Below are 16,932 nucleotides of genomic sequence, written 5' to 3'. Positions count from 1 at the left end.
GAGGCCAGTGAAACACCATCTCCTACTTCCTAGTGTAGGACTTGTCTTGGCAGTACACACAATTCCTTGTGGTAAGCAGTCACTTACCAAGAAAGTAATAAGCAGTGTAGAATCTTCAGCGATTCAGCAGAACACAAACATTTGAGAATTTGGCAGGGGCTGAAATAAAATTCGGCTGCGATCCAGATCAAGTTTGTAATCTGTCATTCAGATAGTTCACCCCCTTACCCAACAGGATTTCTTTTTTCTGTTTTGTAGAAATTTCTTGACTTAATCCAGTACAAACACTGGGAAGTGCAATCAAAAGTGAAACAGGAGCTAGCTTTAGGTCAACATTACAGATAACAAGTGAGATGTCAGAAGGTAGCCATGGGACTCTAGTTTTAGTAGGTACTGTTTTTAACCTCTGACGTGCTCAAGACAAATTTTAGGGTTCTTGAATACTACCATGCAGATGAATGCTATTTGTATTGGTCAATATAACTCCGAACCTCCTATTGGCTTGATTATTTCTTTATAGATGCTATTTAAATTCTTTAAAGCATGCTGTTCAGATTAGCTTCTTCATGTGATAGAAATTTTATTGAACCGCATTTATATATTCTGAAATTGGGTGAAATCATACTTCTCTTGAAAATGGAGGTGTTGGCTGCTAACACACATAAGCTTCAATCCCAGGTCTTTCCTGACCTCTTAAATTCTCTTGCATCCTTTTTCTTCCATTAATAAACCTTACCTTGATGAGCATTAAGTTTGACTTCTCATTAAAAAATAAATATTTGATATATTTAAACCCCAAACACACTTAACGGAGAAGATGTATTGCACCATCTAGTGGATTTGACACAAGGTTCTCACATATATGAGACCAAAATCTGTAGCAAAAGGAAACAAAGGGAGGTACCTTTGACCTCTTCAGTCTTTGTGTTGTGCCACATAAATTTAACGGAAAATAAATATTTTACATCTTTGCTTTTGGGACAGATGCCTCTGGGCTAAGATAGATAATTATGCTGTAACAGCTCTTTCATATGCTACAGTGATTTCTAGCGGTTGTTCTAAAAGTTCATGCTGTGTTGAGGAGTAAGCAAGTATCATCCATTTGGGGACATTTCCAGTGTTGTAATGGAAATTTTGTTTTTCTCTCCTTAATAACACAAAGGTGAAATATGGGAAGGGCCAAAATGAGAGAAAGGACAGAGGCATCATGGTGGTTTTAAAGCAGAAGTACTTCATTACTTTCGTTGAATAATACTACATGCATCTTGATTATTTTTTTTTATCCAGTTGTTTATCGGTGTGGGTTGCTTGGATTCCTTCTGGCATGTATACAGGAGCATGGTATAAAAACCTGACTTGGAAGACAGATCTGGGGAAGGATAAAGAAGAGATGCTAATTATTAGTACATGTTCTATAAATCTCTCTTCATGGAAATCTTATTAGCAGAATTTAATTGGTATGGAACAGCTGCTTCTGATACCTGTTGGTGACAGACGTGGAAGGAAGCGAGTCCGGACTTTGTATGGCATGCAGGCCCTAGCATCCCACATCTAGTCTGGTACCCATGGTTCTAGCTTAATGCAGAATTCAGAAGAGAGAGGAGCTTTTGGCTCTGTTGGCACTACTTCAGATCTGTTCTCTACGTATTCTACTCCAATTTTCCCTCAAGGAGTAGATGTTTTGAGTTCAAAATTGCTTTGCAGAGGGACGCAGACGTGAATTTGTTGTTTTGAAAAGACAGCTCCAGTCGAGAATGCAGACATCTAGGAAAGAAATCTTCAATCTTCTGTGTTCTCGTTGTGATAGAATTTGATTTCTGTGTAAAACAACAACAGCCACATCAACAAATCACATTAATATGACTTCCTGTCTGATCACCAAATCTAATTTAGATTATTCAAGTATATAAAATAAAATCAGCCAAACAACCGTGCAAGCAATATTCAATAAATTGTGTAGCTAATAACCTTGTTATCTTTTAATCCCTCGTGGAGCAACAGCAACATTAGTTTGACTTATCAGCTGAGGTATTTTGATATGAACAAAATGTCTGGCATGAGGAGGGTTGCTCGCTTTTGGATTGAAGCTGAGCCTTGATCATGCTGGCCAGTCTCTCCTTCTCCTGTTTCTGTCCAGAACTGCAACATAGCTGAGGCTGGCAGGCACCCGTGGATGTCATCCTGCCTTAACCTCTCACTCAAGCAGGATCAGCTAGAGCAAGTTGCTCGGAGAAGTGCACTAGTTGTTTCTTTGCCTTTTTTTTTTCTTTTCCTGATGTCAATTTGGAATTTCCTGGGTTTCATTTATTGCCCCGTTGCTTCGTATTCTTTCACCAGGCACCACCAAGAAGAGTTCTGTTACCTTTGCTCCTTCCCAGCAGGTATTCTCACACACTGATAGGATCCTGCCGAGCCTTCTGTTCTCCCGGCTGAGTAGTCCCAGCTCTCTCTGCCTCTCCTCATACATCAGATGCTCTCACAGCACATTCATCTTTGTGGTCCTTTGCTGGACATACTCCACCATGTCCTGGGTGGCCCAGCACATCTTAGCAGTGCTGAGTAAAGGGAAAGGATGCCCCCCACCAACCTGCTGGAAATGCAGCCTGGAGTTCATCTTTGCTCTAAGAATGCACGGCTTGCACGTGGCCAGTCTTTGTCCCCAAGGACCTGTATGTCAGGGTCCCTCTGAATGGCAGCACAGCCATCCAGTCTGTCAGCTGCACTTCCCACTTCTTCATGTCTACAAACTTGCTTGAGGGTACACTTCATCTCATCATCTAGGTCATTAATGATGATATTAAACTGCCCTGGCCTCAGCGTAGCCCCCTCCTCACGGGCATTGAGCTGTACTTTGCATTACTGATCACAAGCTTTTGAGCCCAGCACTGCCACTGGTTTTCAATCCACCTCACTTCATCATTTCGTCTGTGAGGATATTGTGCAAAAGGCAGTGTCAAAAACCATGCAAGAGACAGTGTCAAAAACTGTGCAAGATAGATATCAACTGCTCTGCATTTATCTGCGAGCCAGGCATCTTGTTGTAGAGGGCATGATTGCCCCTTCATAAATCCTGCCTGCTCCTATTCACCTTCTTGTCCTTACTGTGTTTGGAAATGCTCTTCTCTTCTTCCTGCTTAAAACAGTGGACAATTCAACAGGACACTTCGTGAAGGTGTCACAGCTTTTCAGAATTCCAGTTCATGGCTCCAGGCTTTGAGATGTGTATATACGTGATCTTGAACTGTCTGTAATGCTCATGGCATTATGTAGTAAAGCCTTTTTAAAATTTTTGCAGGCTGTCCCCCACACGTACTTACTATGTACATGATTCACCGTGTGAATGAGACAGTACAAGAGTCTTGAGGATAGCAACGCATTGCTATGAACAAGTTGGGATGGGGAGACCAACGTACTTTGCTTGGTGTGATTTGATGGTTTTATTCAGCTCAGGGAGCCGATATGTAGCTGAAAAAAGAATCAGCTAGTTCAGGTTTTTTCCAGTTAAGGAAGTTTCAAATTTATTGTGCAGGCTAGCTGCCTTGAAATAACCTGTTTTTCACTGTGAACACTGAGGGTTATTTAGGGAGCAGATTAACCGTGATGTGCTTAAAAAAAAACAAACATTGTCTGAGTTTATGACTCCCTAACTTCGTTTCTCAAAGATAAGTGTCCTAATTATAGCATGTTCTTGCAGCCTAATTTATACCTGGTCTGTACTTGTCTGTTGTCGCGTTGCGTGGGTTATCCCACCTACCCACGTAATGAGGAATTGACAAATATGTTCCTATCCCAGAAGCTGAACATTGCCAAGTGGGTAGACAGAGCTCAGATTTGTATCGCGTAGCTGGGGATATGCATTAACTGGCTGCAGTGAATAGCCCTGTCTTGTCCTTTGGTTGGTTTTTATTGTACTTCTTACAAGAGTTACCTTCCTTGCTTCTGACATCTGAGTTTCTAGAGAAATGGAAACACGTGATTTGGTGCCGTTCAGTGGGATTTGTCTGAGCGTTTGTTATGCAAGGTCACGAATTCCTTATTTCTGTACGGATTTAGTTAAAACCAGAAAGAATAAAATACTTTGTCCATAAAGATAGACGGACAAAGGAGAGGTTAGCTTGATAGTTTTCATTTTGTAGTAACAGCCCACGATTTTTGGCCAAACCATCCTTCGTTTTTTCTGGTGTAAATGTCTGGGATTTAAGAAAAGACTATCTGACAAAATCTGCTCATAATTTAAGACTGGCACTTTTTGACGGCGTGCCAGTTACAACTTGAAATTATGCAAATCTTTACGTTCCTCCTTAGCTTCTGGTACTTAGGAAAAAATACTTGCAAGAAGGTGTACTTCTGCTCAGGAAGGGAGCCATGACATTACGTTTCTGTGATTTATCTCACTGGCTATTTTTTCACTTAATTTTCAAAGCTAACTGCTTGGACCTCTGTCAAAAAATATAAGGTATTTAGGGGCCAAACGTTACAGTGGTCCAAGTAATCAAATCAAGCTAATTTCGTCATCAGTTAAAGTCTAGTTGAAGTCCCACAGTGAATCAGAATAATGCCTCTGAAGTTGAAGGAGTCTTACTGCTTGTGACAGGGGCCCTGTTGCCTTGTTCTAGTTTTTATGTGTTTGGTATTAGAAAGTGCTTATTTACCTTATTCTTTTAGATACTTGTCGTGCCATTGTAGGAAGCTCATCAGTGGATAATCCTTTTCATGAGATCTTCAATTAGTGTAGATTTTTGCCATCAAAACCATGTGCTAGATAACAAGGAGTCAGACGGTGATTATATATGCAATATTACATTACCTTTGATGCAAATAATATTGTTTATATACACCTCTTTCTTGGAAGCTTCTATGATTTACTTTGGCATTCAGAGCATTTGGGTGATGCAGGTAGCAATCCTGATCATTTTGAATGTTTATGTAATTTGTGTAATTTCAATTTGTTGAAGATAGTGCTAAAAATTTGTCAAATTATATCATTACAGCAAATTTTTCATTTCTTCGTATTTACTGCTACACTATATGCATTTAATTGCTAGGATATTATTTCTCTACTTGGAAAGCTAGTTTTAGTCTGAATGAAGGAAAATTTTACCAGCTTTTTAGTGAAAAACATTGCTGTTGGCCAAGCAAACAGAACAGGTTTCTGGGAGCACTGGCACGGTCCTGTCAAGTGGACCTCAGTTACATTGCTCACTAACCCATCTAAATGAAAACCTCTGAAGTGGTATGCTACTGTGATAATTCAATAATACTTGCTCGGTGATTACACTGCTCAGCTAGGGGGAAATGACCTGTAAATTACACTATACTGATTGGAAGTAGCATCTTTATAAATATCCTAAAAGAACGTCAGTTTCCAGTTAGAAATAATCCCGTCTCTCACCTTACTGAGAAGTGTTTGGACAGCTGCTGTAAAAAGGTGTAAATACAGCCTTACTGGAAAACTTGGAATAGTCTTATGCTTTGGAGAAGCCCATCAGGAGCTACAAAACTTAATTTTACCTGCTACAAAGTGGACATATGTTAAAGGTGCTGTTCACTTTTTACATCAGGCAATTGATTTGAACTTTAACGAGGTACAAACTGAGCCTGTTTATTAACTTAAGCAGAAGGAAGTTGAAGCAGCTCTTGTTTTCTGGTTCCTCCCTAAATGCAAACTTTCTCTGTCACTGATCCCACTTGTTCAGATGGGAAACTGATTGATTGAAGATAAAGCTTGCCTTTATTTCCGAGGTAGTTTTATCCTGAATCAATTCCCTGAGCCAATTCACTGTGCAATGAAGTGAAGCATGAACACTTCTGCCAGTATAAGCAGGGGGCAAGAAGTTGAAAATGAATAGAAAGGAGAAGAGGGTGGGAATGGTTGAATTTTATTTTCTACTTTTTAATCAGGGGGGTGGATTTATTCAGGTTTAAACTGCTCATGGATCTAGAAGATAAGATCTAATGAGGACGTTCATGGTCACTTCATAGGCAGTGTGAAATCCTTGTAGGAAGGAGAGGGGGAATCATGAAAGCCATACTCTCGTAAGAAGGCACAAAGCTGTAAATTAGAAAGTATATAGTGCAGATCCCAAGGGAGAATAGCCAGTAATAAAGAATCAGTGCAATTGGTCTAACACAGTCAGTGTAATATATTAAACTGAACTCGCAATGACAGTAATTTCTGGCTCTCTGCTATTACTTGGCACGGTGACTTGTAAAAGCTGGATCTCTTTACAGCGTTCTGCCTCACCATCTAATCAGTCATCAGAAGAGGCAAGAAAAGATTTACTAAAAATTATTACATAATAAGAGAAGGGTATTAAAATGCTAAAAGTAGCTTTCTGTTTTCAATAATCTCTGATCAAGTATCTCTCTGGCTATGAAGGCTCTCGGGTAGTCCCTCTTGTAAAAGTATCTGTAATCTTCAAAAATATCTGTAACAACTGGGTGTTGTAAGGAAAAGCATGTGGATGAGGCTTCCAGATGGCATCTTTTAGATACATACTTTATATGTGTATTTTTCAAAATTCCAGTAAGTTTTTGTCATTACAACGATGGATAATGGAAATAGAAATGGCAGAATCCTTGTCTGAGTAATGTAATGGATACATATTTTTCTCATTTTTCATTTTCCATCCTACAATTTTATCTCAAGAGCAGAGATATCCCCAGTCTTTACCATTCCCAAGCAATTTTGGTAGAAAGGATCTGATGTAAAGTATGCTGCTGGTAGGTTTTCGTTTTTTGCTATTGTAGCAGTGATGGATTTTAATACTGCTGAAATATCTTTATCAAAAATACACCTCCAAATTTTCTTACTTAGCAAAGGACTTCCAGCAAACTACCACCTCTTCATTCATCTCCCTTTAGTATGGTATTTTTCTTGATCCTTGAATTATCAGAGGTGAGGAATATTCAGATTAAATGTCACACTCGTGGATATGTGAAAGTTTTGGCTCGTTTCTTATCATCCTTTCAAAGCTGTTCACATAAATTCACTTTGAGGGCTAGCTAGGATGAATTATACTGAAATCAATGTTTACAGTGAAATACAGTTTTTTGTAAGCTGCCTCAGGTTTTGATTGTAGTGAACATTCTTGATGTGTGTAGTAATGTTTTGTTCTCCAGGAACATTTGTTCTTTTGTTGCTTACCTAAATACTGATTTGGATTTATTATTTTTTTTAGAAAGGATTTTCCTACTTTACCCAAATCTGTCTCACAAGACATTAGTTTCAGGAGAAACAACAGCAGGTAGTCTGAATGAAGCTTAATATTATGGTTTGCGTGTCTTAGAAAACAGAGATCTTCAGTAATAACTGCACAAATTGAACCAGCCTTGCTTTCAGCACTGAATGTGTTATGTACAACGTGGAACAGTTTTACTGAGTTAAAAGGTCTTTGCCAAGGCTGATTTTTGCCTAGCGTGACTGGTTTCTCCAAAGTCCTTCCTTAGTTAATTGCAAAAGTGAGTGAGTTCTCTAGAGGCTCATTCAGGGCAGGTTAGTGTATCCCAGTGAGTAAAAGGAAATTAGCCTCGAAGAGCTAAAATGAGCCTTTTTGACTTACTTCTTGTGCTGTCTCAAATCTTCAGAAATTATGTTTATTGTCAGGAAGAGTAAAATCAAGAAGTACACCCAGAATGCAAGATGGGGAAAATATGATATGACTGTAAAAGCACACATCTGCTTGCCAGCTTAATTGATCCTAAGCTGTATACATGGCTTTTGTTTCAAATGCCACAGAGCAATATATTTTGATTTGCTATTGTAAGGAAGCAGAAGGGCCATCTCTGTGCTGGTTTTATGGACAAGTTGCGCACAAAGGTACGCTGAGAGAAGTCCCAGCACAAGTAGCAGTAATTTCGCTTGCGTACCCTTAGCTTGCCTGCCTTGAGCGCTTTATGGGGAGTTGTGAAATAGACCCTAGCCTCGTTTATTGCACAAGCGTGAAGGAGTGTTGTGGTGAAGGTGGTGCATTTTCACTGGAAAATGCAAAAAGATTCTCCTTCCCTCTTTCTCAGCAAATGGTTAAGCAGATTCAACACCATCCTTCCCAAGAAGAATTAAGAATTAAACATGATGTGGCACACTGCACGAAAAACCTCAATTCAAACAATTGAGGTTTAACAAAGTTATAAGTAACTCTTCCGTGACCTATTTGGGCTGCTTTAATCGCTATTTGGTGCTTCTAGCTCTGTTTAGTGGTGTCACTGAGGTGTTGGCTACAGTAAAGAGGATTTCTTTTTTGTTTAGTCCCCAAGCTGCAAGAACGCTGAACATGCTCTCAGAATTGAACATTTCTTTCCTAAAGTAGTCTCTCGCTGGCTTTCTTCTGCCCTTTGTTTCATTCATGATGCACACTCTGAAAAGCGCATGGCTTTCTCTTGCTGATACAAATGTAGCACGAGTTGCCCAAAGAGCATTGATTTCAGAAAAAGGTCACTGCCCTTGTGAATCTGCAGCCTTTGCTTGCTTTCATTTACAGTTTCAGTACTTTATATATCTACATAGGCCCATTCCTCTGCTGTCAGCAAACATCTGTGAAACCCGCAGGCCAAGTGCGTGCTTCATTTTCCTCGTAAAGGATGAAGGAGGAGTGACAGAGACATAACAATATATTACTTCTGTCTGGCCTTTTCTTGGCAGAGGTTTTAAACCCTTTGATGAACTGTATGCTATCATTATGATGTCACATGATGGATTTCTTGGGGTTTGCTTTTTAGTGTTTGTTGCTGTAAAACACAAAACAGAAAATGCCAGTTCTCAGGGCAACAGTCAGCGGCTGTAATCAGAAAGCCTTTTATTTATTTATTTATTTACTTTTATATTTTTTTTACCCCACAACTTCCAACACCTTTTGGCTATTGCAAAAAACGAATCTCAGCTCCAACCAGAAACAATTTCCTTTGTTGCACAGCCCCTTGCTCATTTCCTGAGCAAATCTTATGGTGGTTGGGATGTGGCGGTAGCGCAGTGGAAATGCGTGCCTACGTGCATATGCACATAAAAAGGCATTTTATCATAATATTTACAGTAATGCAGAATTTGAACCAGAGCTGTAGCCACAGTGTTAATCCTGGTGATTTATAACTTTGGGGTGCTTGATCTCGCAACTTTTTTTTTCTTTTTTCACTTGACATTTGCAGGAGAAGGAAGAGGAATGAATTCATAAACTGGATTTGGAGTTGGAGTGTATGTTAATCAGTGTTGGTTCAGGGAAGATCTTTTTTCTCATTTCTGTACTGGGCAGCACTGGTCGTACAACTACAGATCTAGCAAACCTGTCTGGCTGTTGTTTACGTAGCTTTACGAAGTTCATAGAGCCAGTGAAAATGTGCTGTATTCCTTTCCTTTCACTAGTATGTTTTAGTGCTTGATTTTGACCAAAATAAACTGAATAAAATGACCTGAATTTCTGGTGAAAAATTTGACTGTTGCAGCTTCCCTGGTGTTTTGTTTCTAATACCAAAATGAGCTAGTAGGCTGCTGCTTGATGTTAAGGATGTTGGAGCCGAGTATCAGAATAAAGCCTCAGAAAGAGAGGGAAGCAGTGACCTCAACTTCAGAGCTACTCTGCATTCTCCTCGTCAGTGCCCCCTCTCCATAAGGTCTGCAGGCTGTATACAGCATTCCTATGTTCTGTGTAACTGGCCAGAAGCAGCTTGTGATCTTAAATGCTTTAAAGGGAGCGTTTGCTGGATGACATTACTGTGCATGTAGCTAACACGCGGCAGAATGGAACAGGGATTTTAATATTTACGGCGTGTTACGTAAGTGCTGCCCTTCTGAGTCGCTTCTAAATCCTCTTAGTTCTGAAGTGACAGCTTTGATTCTTTTTTTTTTTAAATAAAATCAGTCTTTTCATTTATCCAGCTAAGTTTGGTAAACAAAAGATGTTTAATACTTCCTTTCATACAGAGAGATTTTTGTGTATGAGGGTTTATCTTTGTACGCTTAAGCTTATTGGGTTCCTGGGCAACTATTTTTAAAAAGCTGACTTTGCAACAGCAATGTGTGGTGCAGAGGTGGCCTTTGGAATTCGCTGCGCCTTGCCAGTGCATCCTGTCAATAGATAAGCTCCAAAAGGCTTGCGTTAAGCAGAGCAGTACGGGCTGTCCAAATGGTATGCAAGCAGCGCGTGGATACGGGACAATTGTGTTTCAACATACAAATAGGCAATAGCAAACACTTCAGTCTTTGGTTTGTGTGTGTATGGCTGTATACACACAGCTTTTAAAAATTGAGTGAGATGGAAAATAGTGGCAAAATTGTGGATAGGCATGTTCTGTTTTTTTAATTTATTTTTTAAAGCGCCGGACCTACGAGTTTGTACTGTGCTTTGATTCTGCTCTGTTGTCATTTATTTTTAATAACGCGGTAGATCCAGGCATTCACAACATCTGAGAATGCTTCTGAGGAACGGCAGAAGTGTGATTCAAAACCCCTGACATAGCAGAAACGTGGTGGGGAACTTCTAGCAGGATTTAGCTCATAGTATTTCAGCATGTATGAGATCTGGGGTGTTGGCAGGTTGGGGGAGTTTTTACCTCTGGGGAAGCAAGACATAAGAAATGGGTTCAGAATGGTTATGAGAAAGTCAGAAGCACGTTACTTCACAGGTTTAAAAGCAAGGGTCTCAGTATTTTGGTGGCAATGTATGGAGAGCTTAGGGTGGGTGCTGGGTATCGTACAGTTGCAGGGTGGGGATGGATGTTGTGTGCACAGTTTGTTTGCATTTGCCTTTTATTTCCCTGTAGGTGACCGTGGAAGAAGTGATGGCTACCACTGCGTACCTGGATCTCTTCTTGCGTAGTGTTTCAGAGCCAGCCCTCCTCAAGATTTTCCTCCGTTTTATTTTGCTGCATCGACATGAGAATGTGCACATCCTAGACACGCTCACTAGCCGAATCAACACGCCATTCCGGGTAAGGCCAGCAGGAGGCACGGTCAGGTGCTCAGTGTGGATGCAGGTTCACTAATTAAATGGGAGAGCCCGTGTTTGCAGTGAGCATTTGTCTAACTAGGAATTTTCTCCCCCACCCAAATGTGTGCTTTTTAAAAAAAATCTCTATTTTTTTTTTTTTTATGCTGGCAGCTGGCTATGGCTGCACTGCTGCACTGAGAAGTTGATAAATGTGTGAGGTGGTCTGACCCATACACAAAATGGGATAGAGGGAGATGAGGGCTTTTGGAAGTTTGAATTCTGTTAGAACTCTACAGGGCAATTTGGAAGTATTTTCATTCTGGATATGGCTGAATTAGTGCTGCCATAGATACCTCATCCCCAGGACTTATAAACATAATCAAGGTGGGGTGCATTTTTGATCTTTGGAGTTCTGCCTAGCCATAAGTATTTGCAAATGATCTCTGTAGGAGACTGTGGGAGCCCTGTAAGGATGTCTCCAAATTGCTCAAGTTGTGATTGCAGCATTGCCAATGTATTTCTCACGAACCAAGGGTGTATTGTCGTAGCATGTTTGCTTAACAGAGATATTGCCAGCTTTCTTGTTCGATTAAAAAAAAGACACTTTCTTGCTCAAGTGATCAGATTTGCCACTTCCTTTTCTTTCTTCACTCCTCCGTGTAGTAAGGTTTATCTCAAATTTGCAGTGAGCCCCTTCGCAGTATAGGCACAATGTGCCACAGTGACTGGAGAGCTAGCTTACAGAGATAGGCAAGTTACCTGTGCTAACAGTTTCATCTTCTGGCAGAGAAAAGGAATACTTGTTGCACTGGACTAAAATTCTGAGCCTTGCTTGGCTGGCAACCTTGGCTGAATCTTGTGTGGTGCACAACTTCATGGGTGAAATACCGTATAAAGTTTTAGGGCAAGAGAAAGCAGAACACCAGCACATGCATTAAATCTGTGAATTAGGGACAGTGTCTTAGTCTGGAATTTGTTTGGAAATGTGAGTGAACACAAATATGGATATATGCTGTTGTTACTGCATTTTTAAGATGGATTAACTCTGAGAACTGAAACAGCTTCTGTCGACAAAAATGCAAATGCTGTTGTCTCTGCTAATCATTAATTACTGTTCCATAGGCGAACGAGATTGGAATTGTAAAGACTTCTCCAGCCCTGAGTAACTCAGGATCCCAGCCAAAATGGTTCTGTGATACTAAATGAGTTTTCTGCAGTATAGCTTGGCCAAGTACAAAAGCCAGAGCTGCAGCCTTCTGTGTGGTTTCCATAGCACAAAAGCTGCATATGTTACTATCGCTGAAAATACTTATTAATAAATCACGGGATTAAACTTATGTACAGACAGGTGGCCAAATACGCTTGTAAATACTATCCTCTTTATCTCCTGGTAGTACATTCAATCTTTTCTTTTTATGAAACGCAAAAATAGACTAGCTCTTCTCCTGCAGAAGATTCCTGATTTCTCATTTGTCCTTGCAACCATATTGCAAACGTTTCCCTATAAACTGCAATGCCATAAATACAGGAAAATTTAAGGAATTGGCAGGTTTTGCACTTTGAGGGTATGAAGAACAGTTAGGCTTGGCTCTCCGTTAGTCTCTCAGAGGAAATGAGAATTCCCATTTTACCCCTACAACCCCTCCCTAAAACACTCCTTTCACGTCAGGATCTGACTTCTTCCAGAAGCTTGTTTTGCAGCTCTTCGTCTCTGCCTCCACATTAGCAACTGCATTTCTGGTTGTTTCTTCCTTCCTTGCTCTTTCACTTTTTCTATTTCTGTAGGCATGAGGTCTTGGGCTAACAAGCACCCTCCTGTCGGCTCCTGGTACAAGTGGTGGAAGGGCAATGAATTTGAGCTCTGCTTTGCCTCACAGCAGGCCAGCTCATGACTGTTCCCGGGTTATTTTCTCCCTGTGCCTGGCTAGCTGTCAGCCATGCTTTATTACCTTCATGCTTGTCCACATCCCAGCTTGTTTTTTGAGTGCAGGGCTTAACTTGCTTTCTCTTGTTCTTTTCTGGGTGTTAACTGAGTGACCAAACTAGGGAAGGCAATCAAAGAAAAGTTTGCTTTTTAGAGGCTACCAAGTGAGGTTCATTAAAGCTTTACTACTTAATAGCTCCACAGAGATAGCTACCAAGTCAGGGGAAATGTATGTATGTGTATGTATATTTTACAAGAAATGTGTGCATTCCTCTGCTCTTGGTCAGCATGGACAGCTGGTCATTCTGTAGGGCTGCTGAGTCGCTGGTCTGAAAAAGAGAAGGGAAATGGTGAAACGACGAGTCTTTCGAGTTGACATTCTCAAGAAAGCCTGGGCTGGAGAGGAACATAGCAATGTGCTTCTGCAGAGCTAGCTCAGAGCCTTTTATCAGTGGGAGTAGGGAGAGTGCAGAGAAGAGGAGTAAATTCCACAGTTGGGAAGAGAAGCCTTGCCCAGGAAGGACGCTGGATTTAGTCCTGAATGAACTACAAAGGACATTCAGTGACTGAAAACAGGCAGAAAACATCTATAGCTTTTTCTTTATTTTGTCCTAATTTGTTTCTTTTTTTTTTTTTTTTAAGCTACTGAGAAGTGAGATTTATTTCATGTATTAATTATGTGATTAATGTAATGAGAAGCAAGATTAAAACCAAAGTGAAACTCTAGGAAGGAGTCAACTTATGCTAAATAATTCTCACAAGAGTCAACCTGGTCCTGGGATCTAAGCCAGCTGTGAGATGCTGTTTCCAAGACAGAGCAGCACAGGAGCACATGCCCAAGGGAATACGTGTAAAGAGGCAGGGAAATGATGGTGCTGTTGTTCACAAAAACAAATGAAAGATAAGAGCTCATGCTTCTACCATGTTGGATGCGTCTGTGCAGTCAAGCAAGCATCTGTTAGGTAAAAATACACTGCATGATAGTTTTGAAAGTGGTATGTGTCTTATTTAGACATTATTTGTGACCAAAAATCCCGTAAAAGTCTCAAGTTTCTAGTCTGTCCTAAAGCTAGTGTGAAAATGGGGTGCCGATCACAAAAAGGGTATGATTTTTGCCTCTGCTGCACGTGACTGCTGAAATACTTGATTATGGGTGTGTTTGATCAGACCTTTGCCAATAAGGCAAGCACGCAATTCCAATGAGGAGTCCTATTTTCCTTTTCCTTTTACATAGTCTCACAGAAAGGATCTTCATGCCTTGCCATGGTTCCCCGCCCTTCAAATGAGCTGTAATGGCAGGATTGGGAGCAACTCACATGGAGTGGATTCCAGTAAAAAATGGCTTGTGCAGTCCTATGTCAGTGAGCTGTATTTCTCAAGGCAGGAGGGTATAGAAGCGTTTAGTTTTGTAATGTGCAGAACGCTAATCTTTCCTAATATGTAAAACAACCAAAACTTGAGATGGTTTATAGATTTTTTGGGAAAAGACTCTTTGTTGATTTAAATTCTTTGTCAGAGGTAAACCCTAGCACTTTATCTTGCAAGTTACAGGATTCACTTTATGCTGGATTAAGCTAATAAATTAGGAAAAAAAAAAAGACTGGTAAATAGTTGCTTTGAGTTTCCATATAATTTAATGCTAATACCTTTCAAAGAATATTTATTTTTTTATAGCTTTTTTGAAGGAAAATTCTGGATCATGTTTTGCCAAAATGTAACATGGTGTATGTATAGCTCAAGACAACTTAATAAAATCCCATAGGGGTGCTGACAAAGTGCAATAGCATAGTAACAGTAACTTAAAGCATTATGTTCTGGCAGAGTCACTCTGTTATGCAGAATGGAAAGGTACAATTTCCAGATCAAAAACTGAAGCATTTATCATTTTCCAGCTCTGTGTGGTCTCCTTGGCACTGTTCAGAACACTCATTGGCTTGCATTGTGAAGACGTGATGTTGCAGCTAGTTTTAAGGTAAAGCCCAAATTCTTCTTTCCACTTTTCATTCTAATTCTGGGACGTGTAATCTCAGCCTATGGATGCAGAGTTAGATGGGGGTTCTCCAAGACAGCAGAAATGCAAGCTACTACAGAGATAAGAATATTTACGGTTCTGACAAAAGTATGCTAGACCTGTAGAAGCGTGATTTATGTCCTGCGATCTTCAGGAACAAGAGATTTTTCATGTGATTTATTTCTATAAAAGAGAGAGAAGAGAAGCTAAGAATATATTTATCACCTTCAAACTGCTTATTCCCTGCTTTAAAATGTATAATTCTTCTCTCCTACATGTTTTCTCTAGTGTATTATGTATACAGAGGACCTGTATATTTGCTTGCAGCTTCCATCTCTGTTTTTTCACCTCTGCTCAGTCCCCAAGAATATTTCAGGTTCCTGAACTGTTGTACATAAATTGTTATGTAATGTGCTAGACACACTGATTATATATTACTGCTAACTGTTTGTTCTATGGGTTGCCTCAGAACACTACAGTTGTAATTGAGTATGTGGATTAGATTAGACTTAATCACTTATGTGGAAATCCTGGTGCAACTAAATCAAGGTTTTAACGTTGTGGAAGGTGTGACTGGAAGGTGGGACTGTTTCAGGCACCTGCCTGGCCCTCCACTGATAGGTGTTAAGGTGAAATTCCTTGCAGCTCTCTGACTGTTGTGCTTGGGAATGGTGTTAGGAACTCCGTGAACTCAAGTTAGATTGGGACTCCCCTACTAACTGCAGTACAGTCGAGTGCTGTTGTTTAATCTTCTTTTTGTTTATTTAGGGAATCCTTTAAAATTTGTTTGCATTTTAAATGGCAAAACATCAGCCCAGTTAACACTAAGGGTCTTAATAAAGTGCTCTTAAAAAGTTAAACATTCATTGCTCTAAAGAAGTTAAACATGAGAGTGTTCTTTCTCTGTTCCTTGTTCTCCCCATAGCTTATTCCCTCCTCTGCCCAAGAGCTCTTGATCTAGTGCTGTAAAACACCTTGATGACCCTTCCTTCCTTTTTGCTGGCTGCTTGCCTGGTACATGTAAACCAGCTCTCTGTGGTTTTCCTAGAAAAACAAATAAATTAAGGCTTCTGAGACAGAACTCTTTCATAATGGGAGCAAACCACACAGCTAGCCTTTGACTTCTGCCCATCCTACGCTTCCCCCATCGCTTCTTACAGCAGGCTTGCTCTGACCTATGAAGGAGCGCTCGTCTTCCCCATTCTGATGCAACTGATTTCCTATCTCTACTCTTCTTGACAGTTACTCCTTGAACTGTAGCCTCACAATGTAAAGAGTCAGGGCTTCATGCTCTTGAGAGGTTTAGGATATGGATCACTGTCAAGATTATTGTTATTTCTTTTAATTTGGAGTGGGAAGGAAGGTGGAAAGGGAATTTTGTATGCGTTAGCTTTCTCTAACGTGGAAGGATGTAATGCTAGGCACTGCTCTTTCAGGTATCTGATCCCGTGTAACCACATGATGTTGAGCCAGCGGTGGGCTGTGAAAGAGAGAGACTGTTACTCTGTGTCTGCTGCAAAACTGCTCGCCCTGACACCAGTCTGCTGCTCCACCGGGATCACCTTGACTCTGGAAAGCCAGGGAAAAGATTATATTCTCTGGACAAAAGCAGCACAAACTAAAGGTAATTGTTGCTTGGGGGATGACCAGATCATGAACTGCAATGAATTTGGCTCATGGGAGGAGGTGGAAGAAAAGTGGTGGGTAACAATAAACTGGGCAATTAGGCTGCACTGGAAAGCTGATTTAATCCCTTCCGTGTGTCCAGGTCTATGGAAGTCTTATTCAACTTGGCTAGCTGTTAAAATACACATTTGTGAAAATAATGTACAGATACATGATGGCAATTCTTGCGGCTTCACGAGTGCTTACAGCTGCTTTACAGATAGGATGTGGGCTGGTCTCTCAGAAATACTGCATTACAGTGCTGGCTTGCTAGTAGGAACAAGTTGTGCATTTATGAACAAATCTCTTAATTCTTTGATCTTCCTGCCTTATTGGGTGGTTGGGGCTAAAACTCCACCTGCCACGTCTTAGTGACTGTCTTGCTAGAGAACTTTTGTGTTGTTTTCTTATTG

General features: G+C 40.4%; 1 protein-coding gene across 6 annotated transcripts in view; it reads left to right on the top strand.

Annotated features, from left to right (window-relative positions):
• Nucleotides 1–16,932, top strand: part of FHIP1A (FHF complex subunit HOOK interacting protein 1A) — a 94,263-nt gene that overhangs the window by 59,105 nt on the left and 18,226 nt on the right. For all 6 annotated transcript variants that reach the window (XM_082759445.1, XM_082759443.1, XM_082759444.1 and 3 more), the window contains 3 exons: nucleotides 10,753–10,920; nucleotides 14,736–14,815; nucleotides 16,291–16,478. In XM_082759445.1, the coding sequence (XP_082615571.1) occupies nucleotides 10,753–10,920; nucleotides 14,736–14,815; nucleotides 16,291–16,478 (436 nt within the window). The remainder of the gene's footprint in view (nucleotides 1–10,752; nucleotides 10,921–14,735; nucleotides 14,816–16,290; nucleotides 16,479–16,932) is intronic.

This window comes from Aythya marila, assembly GCF_965140915.1.
Source record: "Aythya marila genome assembly, chromosome: 4".
NCBI classification, from domain to species: domain Eukaryota; kingdom Metazoa; phylum Chordata; class Aves; order Anseriformes; family Anatidae; genus Aythya; species Aythya marila.
This window is presented reverse-complemented; position numbering and strand designations above follow the sequence as displayed.